This window comes from Gymnodraco acuticeps, unplaced genomic scaffold (assembly GCF_902827175.1).
Source record: "Gymnodraco acuticeps unplaced genomic scaffold, fGymAcu1.1, whole genome shotgun sequence".
In the NCBI taxonomy this organism is placed as follows: domain Eukaryota; kingdom Metazoa; phylum Chordata; class Actinopteri; order Perciformes; family Bathydraconidae; genus Gymnodraco; species Gymnodraco acuticeps.
In genome coordinates this window covers 3023878-3039888 of record NW_022992250.1, presented here as the reverse complement: position 1 = coordinate 3039888, position 16011 = coordinate 3023878, and the positions used below count along the sequence as shown (strand labels likewise).

The window sequence follows — 16011 nt, the reverse complement described above, 5'->3', positions numbered from 1 at the left end:
AACAGGAGCCCCCATTTGGGATTTAAATGGAGAGGGAATATATGAGAGAGAGGGAAGCTATAGGGAGATGTAGATGGAAGGAGATTCATGTAAAGAAATGAGGGGAAAATGGGAGAAGAAATAGAAGAAAATAACATGAAAGAGAGAAAAGGGGAATGGATGGGGCAGATGAGAGAAGGGATGAAAGGGGGGAGAGGGGAAGTACAGTAGCAGAGGGAGGTCATTGCTGGTGCTGAAATCAGAGACTGGAAGTGAAGAGCTGTGAGAATAAAAGCAATTTGCATCACTGCTCCACTGAGCTTTCCAGTGCCTTTCATTTACCCCCTTCTGAACCCCCCCTCCCTTGCAGCACACTCACCACACCATTCCACAGCTCTCAAATGGAAAACTGGCTTCAAGGGTGGTGAGAAGAAAGAGATATATTTAACCAGTATTCACAATTTTGGCATCCAGATTATTTTCTCTGCTTTCTTCTCACTGTAGAGCTTGGCTTCCATTATCATTCCTCCATCCTCATCATTCTTCTATCACACCGCATCACTCCCAAACTTTTCTCAAGCTTTGTTATCCTGCTTTTATCATTCTTTCTCTCTTCGTCTCCTCCACCTTGTCATACATTTCATATTCCAAGCTTCTGTCGGTTTCCTCCGAAGGACAAATAGACAAAAAAACATATTTAGTTGTTTGTTTAAATGCCCAATGTGACTTTGTTGTTGATTACAGGACATCTAGTGGCCAAAATGAATCATTTCTTCTGATATCCACATTTTTTTAATTCTGATTGCTGCTGATCTATTTGGAAAATAAACAACATCACAAAGTTAGATTTGTCTCTAGTTCTCTAATTTGTTGAAGGTTATAACTGAATGCCCTACATAGAGGCCAAGACATCTATAGATTGTTCATAATCAAGACCAATGCAGTGCAGAAGAGTCAACCAAACAAAAATGATGATTACTCACTAACACTTTTGGCATTCATGAGTCTCCATGACAGTCAAATCATATCAGACTCAAACTGTCATATCCATGAAATACCAATATGTCATTTTACACAATGATGCTGCCTGAAGGGCTGACTGACCAAGCATATACTGTATATATACTGTAGCATTGTCTGAAAACTGTCTGAGAAAACTGCCCACACAGAGACTTTGGCTGTAAGATGTGCCCTTACAGTAACTTGTTACTTTTGGACAACATCTTCTGGATGGCACTATAGTGGGTGTAGGCAGGGCCTTGTCACAGATGATGTGTTTAATTAAGAAACACAGAGCTCCCAGGAGGGACATCATTATTTTGTGCCACACTGATTATGTGATCACCCTTTGTCCCCTTAAGTTCCAGTTTACCCATTCACATAATTTATACTTGTTACATCTAACCGTTGCTGGCCACTGCTGCATGGCAAGCGGTAATGTACAACTCACCAGCTCAGATTGTACCTGCTATTTGTTTAGGCTATAAGCCCAACAGAACAGTGCTAGACAGCCTAAAGGAGAGTTTATTCGTTTTTCTATTTCTGTTCCACAATCTGAAAATGTACGATTCTCCAACCAATTTAAATAACAATAACAGGCTCACATTCGACCCAAACTGCTTTCATATCAGGAGTGACCCTGGTCATTATGACTAATTGAGGATTTTCAGCCGTTTGTGGTTTGGGGTAAGATGGCTCAAGACTCCAATTTTCAGCAAATAATTGAAGGCCGTTCCATTTGCCTCTCACTCATTTAGATGGCTAAAAGTTAATGCAGAGTGGTGATGACAGTGCATTTCTCAGATTACACTGTACGCTGGTAGGTCAAGTGAGCGGAGTCAACAGACCAATGGAGGCGTCAGATTTTTGATGATGATATAGCTGTTGTACACATGTGCTGAGCATTAGTATTAACTTGATTTGATATGGGTGTTTTACAGAAATAATTACCCTTTTTTGTTGAATGTTTGGATTGTCTTTTCAGAGCTGTATTGTAATTTTTTTGTAATAGGTTGTTATTTTCATTTCTCCTAACTATTCTTTTGACTTAAAAGGCTTTAGAACAGAAAACAACGAGATTAGCAGTTATGAACAAAATGGATCTCTGACAGTCCATGTATTTATTGATTGACTCAATCTGTAAGAAATGTATTAAACATTGGTCTTCGAAATGAGGACACATTAACACAGTAGGAGGCGTGCTGTGGAACTGAATCTTGGTTATTAGTTTGAATGGATCCTCACATTCTGTAGTGGCTTCGAGTGAGAGAAAATAAAGATCATGTTGTATTGTCCTTTCCTTGACAGCACAGCAAGTTCCGCTCCCATAAATCTAACATCATTCTTCCTGCATCACTTTTTGTCTCCTTTTCTCCCTCTCTCTCCAATATAGTTTATGTACTGATGCTCATTATGACTGCTGTTATGACAGCCTCCCTTAGTCCGTTGTAGTTATTCTGGTGATTTACAACCTCCTCCTCCCACAGAGAGACAGAGAGAGAGAGTGGCACACTATACCGTAGCTGTCTCTGACAATAGTTTAATGCTCACATTAAACTGGCCACAGTGGCACCTCCACAGAGGCTGCCCAACAAAGCAAACCACAACTCCCACAAGTAGATAGGCCTCCAATAACAGGCTCTCAAGGATGACAATGGAAATATCCACTCTTTGATAATCAGCCGCCCGTCATACAGCACCTTCTTATTCCTTCATGGCTGTCACTTTATTTTTTATATCTCACAGCTACCTAAGATTCTAAAAGTGAGCCCTGTGGTAAGGGAGAGTTGTGTGTGTGCCAGAATCGCTGATGGCTTTTTGCAAATGATGCCTATTATGGGGCTGGCAAGTGATGTCACACAAGATCAGGGCCCATGTTATGATATCCCTGCCACTATATACTGCAAAGGACTTACTGCAATATTACATATTCCATCCACAGTGCCAGGTTAAAATCACAGCAGTTTTGTCTTATAGCATCCCTGTTCTAACCTATAGCTGTGATACTCATATTGTTAAAATGTCAAGTGCAAGTACAAATATAAGTGCTTCACACCATACAAATAAATAAAGGCTCTTATGGGTGTTTGAAAAAGATATACATTTAATTAAAAGTTAATCAGGCCTATAAGTTGTCACGATTATTGTCATGCTCATCTGACAGAAATCATAAGATGCAGCAGTATAGCAACACAATGGACAGCTGATGCAGCTGTGCCACGAGTCATATATATTTGATGGCTTTAAAATGACGACTCCGAGGAAAGGATGTCTCATCTAATTAAATGCCTCGACTCTTATCTCCTTGTGTCTCTTCCTTGCCTCCTCTATTCCCATTTCCTGTCGGCGTGACTAAAAGGAAAGGAGGCGAGGATGTACAAACTGGGTAATAGGAAAGGCCTTGACGCCTCTAATGTTTCATACATCACAGTAAATGCTCCTGTTTGATGGTGTGTATTGATGAGTGCAGCGGTGGTAGTTTAGGAGGTCTACATGGAAACAAGCATCTCTTCAGCTTAATGTGCTGCCGTGCAACGCATGCCTGAGAGAGCGGAGTGTGGGCTGTTACATAACCATCGACCAGGGATGGAAGTGTTTGGAGGGCAGCACGTGAGCCAAGGATTCGCAAATGCAAAGCCTAGAACAGATATATACGATTCTAAAGTTACATATTTTATAAATGACAATAAATATCACTGACAAGATTGTTGCATTTCCATGTAAAGAAAATGCTTTATTTTTGTGTCAATAATCCAATCCTCATTAAGCCTCTATTTACCCCTCCAAATGTTGTTCAAAGCAATTGATTTTAGTGTTTTTCTTATTTATTGTTTTTAGCCTATAGATGAACTGAAATTGGTTATTTTCATTCCAAGTCCAAGTGTAAAGCTGAACGCCAGAATTGCCCCTATATTATTCATATTTTGTGAAACAAATTCAATTCTTAAACTTTGTTCGTCAGCAGCCAGAGCCAAATAAGGTAGCAACAACAACAACAACATGACAACACCTATTTAAGTCAAACAAGGGTTGTGCTGAGAAAAGCTGCTCGTGTTTTCCTGACTCCATCCAGTCAATATCCAACCCTGCGGTTCCTAAGGTGCTGTGGGATGTCAGATCTGTAGCCGACGGGCATATTCAAAATTGCATGTTCAGCCTCTTTGCAGGGAGTGGATGTGCCAGTCATGAAAAAAAGTTCCCTGCGACAGCAAGTTTATTTAACTTAGTTTTTCATGGATGATTGGTAGGCTTCTAACCTCAGTAAGCGATATGAGCATCTGACTGCTGGCTTGGCTGTTTTATCGTGTCCTAGATTCAGCACAACAGAATTCTACTGCAAGTTTTCAAACATCCTCTGTTTGTTAAGACATGTATTAACCTTTTGCAGTGTATTCAGTTTTGTTTATGTGGGATCATGAGTATCTGAATTATCTGCATCCTGGGTGTTTCTTACCATAATGTGTATATATTTACTACGTCAAACATGCACTTCCTTTCCTTTTTTATTTTCTTTAACATTTGCCTGGCTGTTTCATTCAATATGTGCTATTTAGTAGTATTCCTTTTTCTCTTTTTGCTGGCACAGTGTTACATCAGTTGCCACTTTCCCTCTACCAACTGTTCATTAAAAGGTGGCATGAAACCATAAACAGGAATATGCATTGTCACCTGCATGCAACCATATATTGTAACACTTGAGGTATGAATGATATTGAAAACATTGCTTTAAACCACAACAAGGGGTGCACAGAGTACCTCCAAATGAAAAATAAATGCAGTTTGTGTAACACTTTTGCACACACAAGCATTCTCTTCCTCCTATCCATGCATATGATGAAGACAAACAAGCATATTATATCCAACACACTGTGATGACTGCCTCTTCTAAGCAGACACATACCGTCCCTCAAAGGCTATGTGCTGTCTGTGCACGGTGATGTGATGTGAGAAGACGAACAGTAGAAAATGGTTGAATATGTTATGCAAGTACAACATAGTGAGCTCATTTCACAAGCAATACTTAATCCCGGGAAGACAGCTACTGTCAAAGCAAATGGAGCATATAGGATATATTTTGAGGTTGCTTGGAGGTTATTTTAATTTGAACATGTGGTCTATTTCCCTCTCTTCTCTGCGTATACACAGTACACACACAAACCTAACAAGCGAGCCACACATAATTGTATCATATATTAACAGACCCTAACACACACACACACACACACACACACACACACACACACACACACACACACACACACACACACACACACAAAATCCTATCCATCTGTCTCTTTTTGCCTCCCTGACACAGACACACTCTTTCACACTTTCTGTCTAAACCTCAGGTTTCTATCAAATTAAGGAATTCCCCATTGCTTTGTACTGAGAGTGTTTTGGCCTGTACCCCTACTGTTCCATTTGCTTTTAAGTGAACTTCATCCAATATTGAAGCCAATCCCGGTCTAATCTGAGAGTTTGCAGTGGAAAAGTACTACAGAGCAAAATGCTTCCTTTTTTCAAATAACCATGTCTTCTCCCTTTGTATCCCTCCCCCCACACCAATTCTGTCTCCTTCCCCTCTGGCTCTCCCCCTCCCCCTCCGCTTGCTGTCCTCCTTTGCTCCCTCTCTGTGCACTTTCAGGACTACACATTGACGATGTACTTCCAGCAGGCCTGGCGAGACAAACGGCTGTCCTACTCTGAGATCCCTCTCAACCTGACCTTAGATAACCGGGTGGCTGACCAGCTCTGGGTCCCCGACACCTATTTCCTCAACGACAAGAAATCGTTTGTCCACGGTGTCACGGTGAAAAATAGAATGATCCGTCTGCACCCGGATGGTACCGTTCTGTACGGTCTAAGGTGAGGGTTTAATTACTAAAATATCTTTGCAGAACAAGAAGTACACATATTTTCTCCCACACACTCTTCACGGCACACATTTTTAGTATTTTAGCATTTAGCTCAGTCAGTAATTAGCTCATTAGAGCCAGATGAAGCAAACTACTATCGTGAGGTGCAATATTGCCTCTGGGAAAAATTCACGATGTTGATTTACAGGACACACCACCAAAGGCTTCTGTAACACTATATTGAACTGTTTTATGCCCCATTTACATCACCAACAAAACTCTAGAAAAAGCACAATGTTCAAACTACAACATACGTATTTGATCTGTAAATTGCATTTCATGTGTTCAATACATTAATTTATATTTTGTTGGCTTCATGATTATGCCCTCATTATAAAGTTCCAATGGTTTAATTATCTAGACTCTCAGAAGGAGAACTAATCTTGATACAACCAATCAATTCACTTGCATAAAGAACCCACTCATTATTCTATAACAGGCAGACAAACAAACTGACTAACAACAGCCTGCTCTATAAGGGCCACAGACTCAAAATAACAACTCAGATGTCTGCCAATGTTTCTCTCTCATGTTATAAACACATGTCTTGATTTGCAGCATGGTTTGTTGAAATGATGACAAATAAATAATTAACATTTACCAGGGAACATTTCACTGGTACTATAATGTCAATTGGCAGGGTAGGCTGGTCAACTATAACATATTAGATAACAAATGACGGCAAATGTCATTATCGTCGGTTTAGACGAGTCACTTTTTGATACCACTGATTATAATTCACTTTCTAGCCTTGGCTTGTAAGCAATACAGCATCCAGCTCGAGTTTATCTTTCTGCGTTTCCCTGTCATTGCTCAATCATATGCACTGACATGCAGTTTCAGAGGCTGAGAGAAACAATATGTTTTTATATACCGTAAACCTCTTCGAAAAAGTTTGATTGCAAAACACGGTCCTCATTTCTGACTTTGATTGAGCTTTGAATTAAATATTGTCAGATGAGTGACACATCCATTCATCTTAGTCATGTTTCCTACACAAGAACAATTGAGGAACTTAGTCTGATGGATGAGTGTCTCAGACAAAGATACCACGTTTGTTGACAGATTGAGTTACAAAGACTGGAGTATTATTTATAATAAACATTGGGTTTTACTTCTAAATATTCTTTGGGGAAGCCATTTTAGATGTTTTGTTGAATATTGTTTAGACTTTTGTATGTTTAATAATGTTATGACATGTCCACATTGTGTCAAGTTGCCAGAAACAAATCCCCTACTGCACAATATTAATTTATTGATCCATTCCACTGAGTATCAAACTCTCAAAGTTAACACGATGACAGTGCACTTCTCACCCCTCATACATATCGTATCATCAGTTCATTTTTGCTAATTGTCCTCTGATGCCCAAACTATAAAAAGTTATTGAAAATCATCGCAGCACTACTGCGGGAGAGTAAAACCAAATATTTAGAGAGACACTGAGCCAAAGAAGGAGAGATAGGGGTGTTAAGGAGAGCATTATAAAATAAATCTTGTCAGTATTGCTCTCTTTGGTCTACTTCATCAATGTTGTCTGTGTTCATTATTCACTCAATGCCCTGTTGCAGTATTCAGCATGTTGTAATTTGTTCAGGTTCCTAACATTACTTCTGTCTTACTTCCTTCATGTCAACCGAATAAACATTTATGCCAAGGTTGGTTGGAAGAAATTAGTTACAGTCCAAACTGTTTTCCACTCACAACGAAGTGGAAATAGTTATAGAGTGTCACAGCAAGAGTTGAGGAGAAGGACAGGAGAAGGAAGAGCAATCAGATTCTTAAGAGATGGATAATCACAAAAGATAAAGAAAGAGACAAGTATAAAGGAGAGGAAAAAACTATTGCACAAAATCGTACGGGTAGCTACTTGCCATATAAACTTGACATATTAGCTAAATCCAAAAAGAGAAAGAAAATAACATTTCAGTATGATGCTTAATACATTCCTGAAAGTACCCACTTGAGGACTGTTTGCTTAACTTGAACATTGGATCCAATTGTACTGAAGCATTCATGAAGGCAAAGTGAATTGGAAACTATTTTTTAAGCTTATTTGTACGCTCTGATACATTTATTGCCTTCATTTCAACCATAAATTGCCAGGTAAAACCAGATCTTCCTGGCAAACTAACAGTGACATAACCATTGTTCCTCGAGCATTTAATGAAAATGAAAACATTCAACGTAAGATTATTACACACAATCAATACAGCATCCAATAGTTGCTTGATGTTGTTTTCCCGATCAACATCTTTTATGGTTTCAAACCTTTATTTATCCAGGTGCATCCCTTGAGATCATTGATCTCTTTTTCAAGGGAGACCTGCTCAATTTGTTAATTTCTTTGTGGGTAAATCGAATTTAAATCCTGACACCCTGGACATCTTGTACTCTTATTACTGGCAGTCCCTTAGGAAATCAATTATGCTTAATATTAAAGCAACTTCTGCTTGCAGTGTTCCTCTCTTATGTAAGGCACTGGGTTCATCGCCTGGAACATCAAGAGCAGACAAAAGCATACAGAAGAAAGCTAGAGGGATTGTGAGTGCTAGATTATGCTGCGATACAGCTTACAAATCCTCCCGGTGTCAGGCTATTTGAGTTAAAATGTTATAGCCTACAGTATCAACTCAACCACTCGTTACAATGTGCACATAGAAAACCCCAAATCACTTGGAATATGGGGTTTTACATTTCCCATGCAAAGTCAGTGCAACTATTATTTTGTATGAAGTGGGATTAGATTGAAACTGGGAGAAGAAATCCATTTCCCAGGACACTTGGTATCATGAAAGTAGGATGGCTAGATTTCTCCAAATCCTTAATTGGGTCATGGGATCTTGCACAAGTCATTGAGTGCACACAAATCCACGCTGCACATGCAGATACAGAGTAGTACTGTCCCCTGGAAGCTTAATACAAATCATGTGGTTATTTAATTTATTATGCCAATAAATTAGAATAGAATACATGAAACTTTAATGGTCTCTGAGATGAAAATTGGCTTATTGCAGAGTCCAATAGCAAAACAATACATCAAAGAAAGTCAAATATGAATGATAATAGGGGTTATGTAATTTATAATGCACATACTTTGACAACATAAGCACACAAATATATATAACATATCTGTATTAATACAAGTATTCAGATGGCAACTCATCAGGACATCAGTGTTTTGTTCTGAACATTATTGGAAGGTTTGACGTTTTGGGAAATAAACTTAATTTCTTTCTAGAATCTTCCTAACATGTTGATGCCTGCCATGTCTCTGCATCTGAGCTATAGCCTTTCAAATATCAGGCAGAGGTAAAAAGCATAGCAAAGGAAAAAATACACCCAACAACAAGAACTCATAAGCTCACAATAAGTACCATCTTGTTTGTTTGGTCCACACACAAAGGAATTGTAAAAACATAAATTTGTGGTTGTATGACTTATTTCTAGACAAATAAAAGCTCCTCATTATCTTCAAGAACAGCTGTGGGAAACATTCTGTAAAATCATTCAATTGAAACAAGCAGAGTTGGTAGACAGAAACTACTTATAACTAGCCTCTCTAATGACAGTCTTATCATATTCCCAACTAGTTCAAACTCACTTCAAATCACTCAAATCAGTATTTTTAACATTTTTACTTTCATAAAGGGTATTTATAGCTTTTTTCCATTGCCTGTAGGAATCATATTAGTTTCATTCAAAGACACAAAGGATGCTGCCAACCAAAGCTGCATTATTTGAGGTAATGACAGCACTCAGAGAGCACTTATCCTCCAGAGCCAGCTGGTTCCCACCTACAGCCTACTAAGAAAAAACATAGGGAGTAGCTTGGCCACAGAACCAAATCACTTGGATGCTGGAACAAGAATAACATATTCATAAAAAATCAATGCTACTTAATGTTGGAAGGCAACATATTATGTTTGGCATTTACTGTAAATGTCAACCCTAAATGAATTATTACATTATGATATTACTTGTCTAGGCTTATGCCAATTTATCTTCTGGATTGTCAGAACAGCTTTTTGCTCGTGCACTCTTAATGTGCACACACTAGTCAATTCACCAAAGAGTATTCATGCCTATCCTGCAGCATTTATCCTGATAAAGAACAAAGGCAAGGACCCCCTTTAGATGTCAGGCCTACCATGCCTCAGTAATACAAAGAGGCCCTTTGGATGCTTGTTATGATTAACTTGTGTTGTTATACTCCCTAAAGCAAGTTTTCTGTATTTCTTCTCAGGTTAAACAAAGTCTTTGAAATTGTGGATTTAGTTTTGAAGATCAATGTGAAGGTGTTAAACGTTTTGTACAAAAATAACATTAGTTTTCAGGCCAACAGATATTTGCAAATGAATGCATATAAGCCCACAAAAAGCGTTGGTTATTTTCGCCTTTGGGCCACCATAATGAAACCCTGGGATGAATCTCTTTTATCAGCATCTACTCACTGCATCCAATTACATTTCCAATAAAGAGTTCCAATGAGAAGATTCTGCTCCTCAACAATGCATCTCGCTTGTTGTGTTTACAGATAATGTGGCCACCATTTCCTCATTAGAGTCTGTATATTGCATTTCTGTAACAAATTAACCATTAGCCATTAACAACACTTTAAGCCAAAGGTCAGAAGACTTGATCGTAGTTACACAACTTTTCTTTTTCAACATACTAACTTTATAATATTGGACAAAACATAATTATAGCATCAACATCTCATTATCAAAACTCTTCTGAAAGAATGTGATTTTTTAAAGTTGTAATTCAACAATCAGTAGGTCCAGTCTGGGAAAACTTCATTTAAGTAACATTGGTTATGTGATTCCATTGGAAAATATGACTGGTAAATCATAAATATTGGTAGGAGTATAGGTTAAAACTCACAGTGCGTCAAACATGTACAGGTCAGGAAAAACAAAAAAAACAACAGTTGCAATTAACGCTATAGACTGGGATGGGGATTAATAGATAGCTTTAAACATAACTAAATATATAAGCTACTATTACTGAGTGAACATTAAGTAATTTAGTCTAAGGTTACTCTTTTAGTACAGTACTTGGATAAAACTGGGTACTTATTTAGTTTCAAGCATCTGCTCCGAGGATGTGACCAACAGTCAACACATTCACTTGGCCTGAATCCTAATGACTGTTGGAAACCCTCAAGGCTACTTGGCCATGATTTGACCTCACAAGTTTGATACATCCTGGAAGACAGTCTTTGAGCACAATCTGGTAAATATGGAGGGTCACTGCAGGTGATGCAACATATGGGGCTCAGTCGGTACGGCTGGCAGTGTCCTCAGGCAGGAACTCGGCACCCAAGGACTATACTACAGACAGAGCGAGAAATGTGGCTGCGCATCATTTAGTGAATGGGATAAGTAGGAAAGTATGTGAGGGTAAATGCTTGAGAATGCTTGAGCTTCAATCAGGCACTTACACAAACAACACATCCACAGAGTGACAGCAACAATCACAGGAATGTAATTGCACACATAAACACAAACATACACAACTTTAACCTTTCCCACACTATCTTTCTAAAGACGGCCTGGGTATTTTGCTCTCAGTTCTACACCGCTGACTCCATCTTGACACAGAGATCAGAAAGTTGCCAGAAACTAACCGGCAATTTACTCCTTGGTTAAACACTTTGAAGCCACAGCCCCATCACCAGCAGCAAATCCATCAGTGAGAAAATAAACGCTGACAAAGACAGGGGACAAGAAAGAAAAAAAAGGGGAATCCATCTCAGACTACCTTCCCGTCTCACTTTGGGGGGTGGAAACCCCTGAGGTGTGTAATATGAAGCAGCATGTTAATACTAGAACTCTTTCCTTTGAACTTCTGTATTGCTTTTAAAAGGCTCTGTTATGATAGTCCCTTCGCTTATGACACCCTCTATCCTCAAATGTTCTCTCATCTCCTCTTTTCCCCTTATTTCACTCCTGTGGTCTATTTCACCTTGCCTCCTTCATTTAATCTGATCCACAATTCCTCATACTTAACAACTAAGTAAGCTGTTTTTCAGTGGAAATAGCAAAACAGTATTTTAACTGATGGTGGTAGGAGAAGCAAACATGTGTTGAAGTTATTTCTACTAAATGTAAACATAAATACTTTGAACACAGTTAACTGTAAGTGGTTGCTTGCTAGAAAAACATTATAAGTGTTTCAATGACTAATACGCCTAAAAACATATTTTCCTATTTAGGAGCTTTAATGGTCGCCCACTGAATGTTCCCAACATTTCATTTACATTTATAGCTTTTCCTCTCCTTAAGCAACACTAGCCAAAGCAATGATGTGAAACAGTTAAAACAGCATTTATGCAACCACATTGCAAACCCAGGTTAATACAGTAATATAACTCAACTTAATCAAATCAATAAAGTAGGTGTTATATATTAGTCAATAAACTATAGACACATCTAAATTCAGATGCAGATGTCAAGTTTTCAGTTTATATGTAGATATTGAGTTGTGTGGGAGAAAACTATTTTATTTGCTTTTTCATTTAATCATCCTGCATATTTTTCAAACTGCAATCAAAACCACATCATTTATTTATCTATAAGCTGGTTTTGGATCATCTCCTTTTCCAACCCCATCACAAAGCAAGCACAATGTTGATTTTGTCTAGTTCACCCCAAACAATTCACCCCCATGTCAGCTACAGATTGATGCAATTAAACATCATGTCATGATCTTGTTTTCAAGTGAATTTGAACATTTGATATGTGCATATACATAAGTTGTATTTAAGACAACACGACAATATGCTCAACATCAACACGGGAGCACAAGATCCAACCATTTTTGGTTATTTGTTTAGCTCTCTTTGGAAAACTAAATCCTCCAGCTTAATTTGTGAAGAAAGCATATACAGACAGTCCTTGAAAGTCAGAAGATATCAAACATTTCTGTTGATGAAAACGTCTCTGTGCGGTTCCAATTGTTTGCCATACGGTGCCTGAGGTGAGCTCAGTTGGTCAGATTTACAGAGAGAATGGGATGCCTATAGAAAACGGACCACAGCAGCTTTGTCAATATAAAGCTGCATCATCATGCAGAAAGTTTGCTAAAGACATTTTGTCTCATGAACAATGGCATGAAGCTTTGATTGCTTTGATTTCAGGATTTCAAGATGCAAAAGATGGACTTTCCAGCTGCTGTTGGTCTAAATGAGAGAATAGTAGGAGGAAGAAAGCGAGCAAGAGGGAATAGAGACACACTAGGGTGATTATCTCTGCTGTGTAACGCAGAGGATTGGACTCGAGATGAGCCTCTCTTCTGGAACAAATGTATCTATGGTGTCAGGTGTGCCTAGACGATTACCCACCATGCTGTGCTGCTCTGTGGCAACTCCCTCCGTGGGAGTCAAGTTCTCACACAAGACCAGAGCCAGGGAAAGAATGGCAGCCCATTACTCAGAGCCACCTCCTTATGTTTCCTTCACAAAGTCTGATGGACAACGTCACCTTATCTATTGACTCATGGTTGGCTGATGTTATTATCCCTTTATTATCCATCCCTGTCTTTTTGTTTGGATAGAGATTGTGCCTCACTCCTATTACGCAGACATGCATTGACAAGACAACTATAGTTCCTTGGCCAATACTGTTTGCAGGCATTATAAAAGTACTTACCATGCAAAAACATTTATTTTTTAACAGTAGATTCCAATTGTAAACATTGATCCCATTAATAATCCACATTTAAACGGCCATGTTTCATGTACAGTTTATTTTTTACAGTCCACGTTTCTGGTTTAAAATGCGTTTCCAGCTAGAATTCAAGTAGAATTATGAAGAATGTAGTATTAACTTTTGTTCTCTTTGTCAACTCGCAGCTATGTTTGAAGCAGCTCAGTGTCAAATCATTCAAACATGTTGAAAGTATTCCTATCAATTTGTGACGTTTTATGGTGTTGGCTCATTAGGCTGCTGCTCATGAAGATAGAAACTCACAGTCTGAGGTCAACTTGGTCTTTGTTCAACCAAAGAAGGAAGAAGAAAATACAAATAATAAATACTCAACAGAACAATTGTTAATAAATCACCACTGATGTTCCTAGTATGAAATAAGAAGTAATCACTGACTGTACTGAAGTGGAGTTCACCATAGCTGAGATGACGACATGTTTTTGTGTCAAAATTGGATTCTGTCAGCACCTATTATCCTCTTCCCTCTCAAGTGACAATTCAGGGGTTAAGAACTTAAAACATGAAAAGCACTTTGATTCTAAGTGGAGACAAACATAAAAGGTCCTCCCACGATCTCTTTTATCCTTGTTTATTTATACAACTTTTCGCACTTAACAAAAATGTTCACAAAGCAAAGCACTGTCAGTCAAATGAACAGAGGGAGGGATGGACAACTGCGTTAAAACTTTACACAGACACAAAACCTTGGAAATCACATACTTTATTGACATTTTGTTTGTGTTCACATCCTGCCAGTCACATTGTTTGTAACTTTTGTGTTCAGCAATAATAATATTCAAGTATGAAAACAATCTTAATTCCATTTAGTAGTAGTAGTATTTTACTCAAGCTATTTTATAGTATTTGGGATATCATCAGTATGTTATACTCTGCCTTCATCTGACATATTCCATGACGTGTAATAATAGTAGTACAACCAACATGACTGTTATCTCTGGCCTACTGCTGCCACCACTGCCCTGCAGAGTTTGATCCCTCCTGTGACTTGCATCTCAGGTGGAGCCTGGCAGAGGACCCATAGGATTATCCAAACAATGCTAAAACTGGGACATAAGGATTAGTTTTGGCCCTGTAATCCCCAGCGGACTTCCAACAACTGCTGCCACCACCTCCCAAATCCTCTGAGGCTCCTGCATTTACCTGTGCAGGGTTACAAAGATTTTGAGTTTAGTTACCTCTGGTGAAGTGGAAGATGAATGCATATCAGTATTCTGTGAATTATGTTGAACTGTTCTCAAATTTGACCCTAAACATGTATAACATTTGATTCATGACACTCTACCTAAACCTCTAGTTTGGTGTCCATCAAATGTAACCACAATGCTTTGAATTGAACATACTCTGTGTTGTGTTTCAGGATCACTACCACCGCTGCCTGTATGATGGACCTGAGAAGGTATCCTCTGGATGAGCAAAACTGCACACTCGAGATAGAGAGTTGTGAGTAATTCCTCCCTTTATTATTTAATTATTTACTTCCTTCATTAATTATTTTGTTTCTTGTCAGTGCTCTAAATCCCCTAACTGACTTAAGTGTCTGTACCCTTTCAAACAGTACATGGCATGGCCTTGGCTATTTTCAGTCAGCTGTCAGGAGCTATGTGTGACTGGGCACGCTGTACAATTTGTGCTCTACTGTAGTACAAGGATTTACTCAGAATTTTAATATTTTCAACATAACCCTTCCCATGCAATTTTAATGTATTTCCCTTGATAAAAGAAGAGACATTATTTCCTCTCTAAATACACCCTCAGCCGAGTTTGCTCTTCCAGGAATAACAAATATATAGCGCTTATTGCATACAAGTTGATTCCCAGAAGAAAGGTGTTTTTTTCCTATTACTTTTATCCGGCACAGTTTTGCAGGCAAGAGTTTAGGTAAAATACTTGAATAAGCCATCTTGTACACAAGATAGCACTCATCAAATGAGCTAATGGTCATAACTCAATGAGAGCCTTTAACCTCACTGGAGCAGCAAACTCCATTGTGTAATGTGAACTGTCGTTGGTGCTGAAGTGATGAAGTAGAGCTATTGCTAATGCTGCACAGATCTGAACTCTGCAGCCGATTTTTAAAACGTCAACAATGTATGAGCAGTACATCAGAAGAGGTGACCTAGGGGTGGTGTGGCATCTCTACACCACCTACCATTTAACCAAAGCATTCTAGGTTTTAAGGTTTAAATGCACCCCAGGATTCTTGCTGTATCTCTGTGGTCTATTTCAATGTTCCATGCTAAAGTTGCAACTAAAATGGAAGGATGCTCTGTCTGTATGCATGTATGTCACTCCTTCGATTTTCTTTACAACCATTAATCCGATCGACTGATGACCCCCGGGCAGTGCATTGTCCAGTGTGAAGTGATTTGGATGAGCAGTTCTCA

The 16011-nt window shown here is 38.7% G+C and overlaps 1 protein-coding gene across 1 annotated transcript in view; it reads left to right on the top strand.

Moving 5' to 3' along the window:
* Positions 1-16011, top strand: part of LOC117540141 (gamma-aminobutyric acid receptor subunit beta-2) — a 56677-nt gene that overhangs the window by 14963 nt on the left and 25703 nt on the right. Inside the window, exons 4-5 of the mRNA XM_034206674.1 lie at positions 5624-5844; positions 14985-15067. Coding sequence (XP_034062565.1) covers positions 5624-5844; positions 14985-15067 — 304 coding nt within the window. The remainder of the gene's footprint in view (positions 1-5623; positions 5845-14984; positions 15068-16011) is intronic.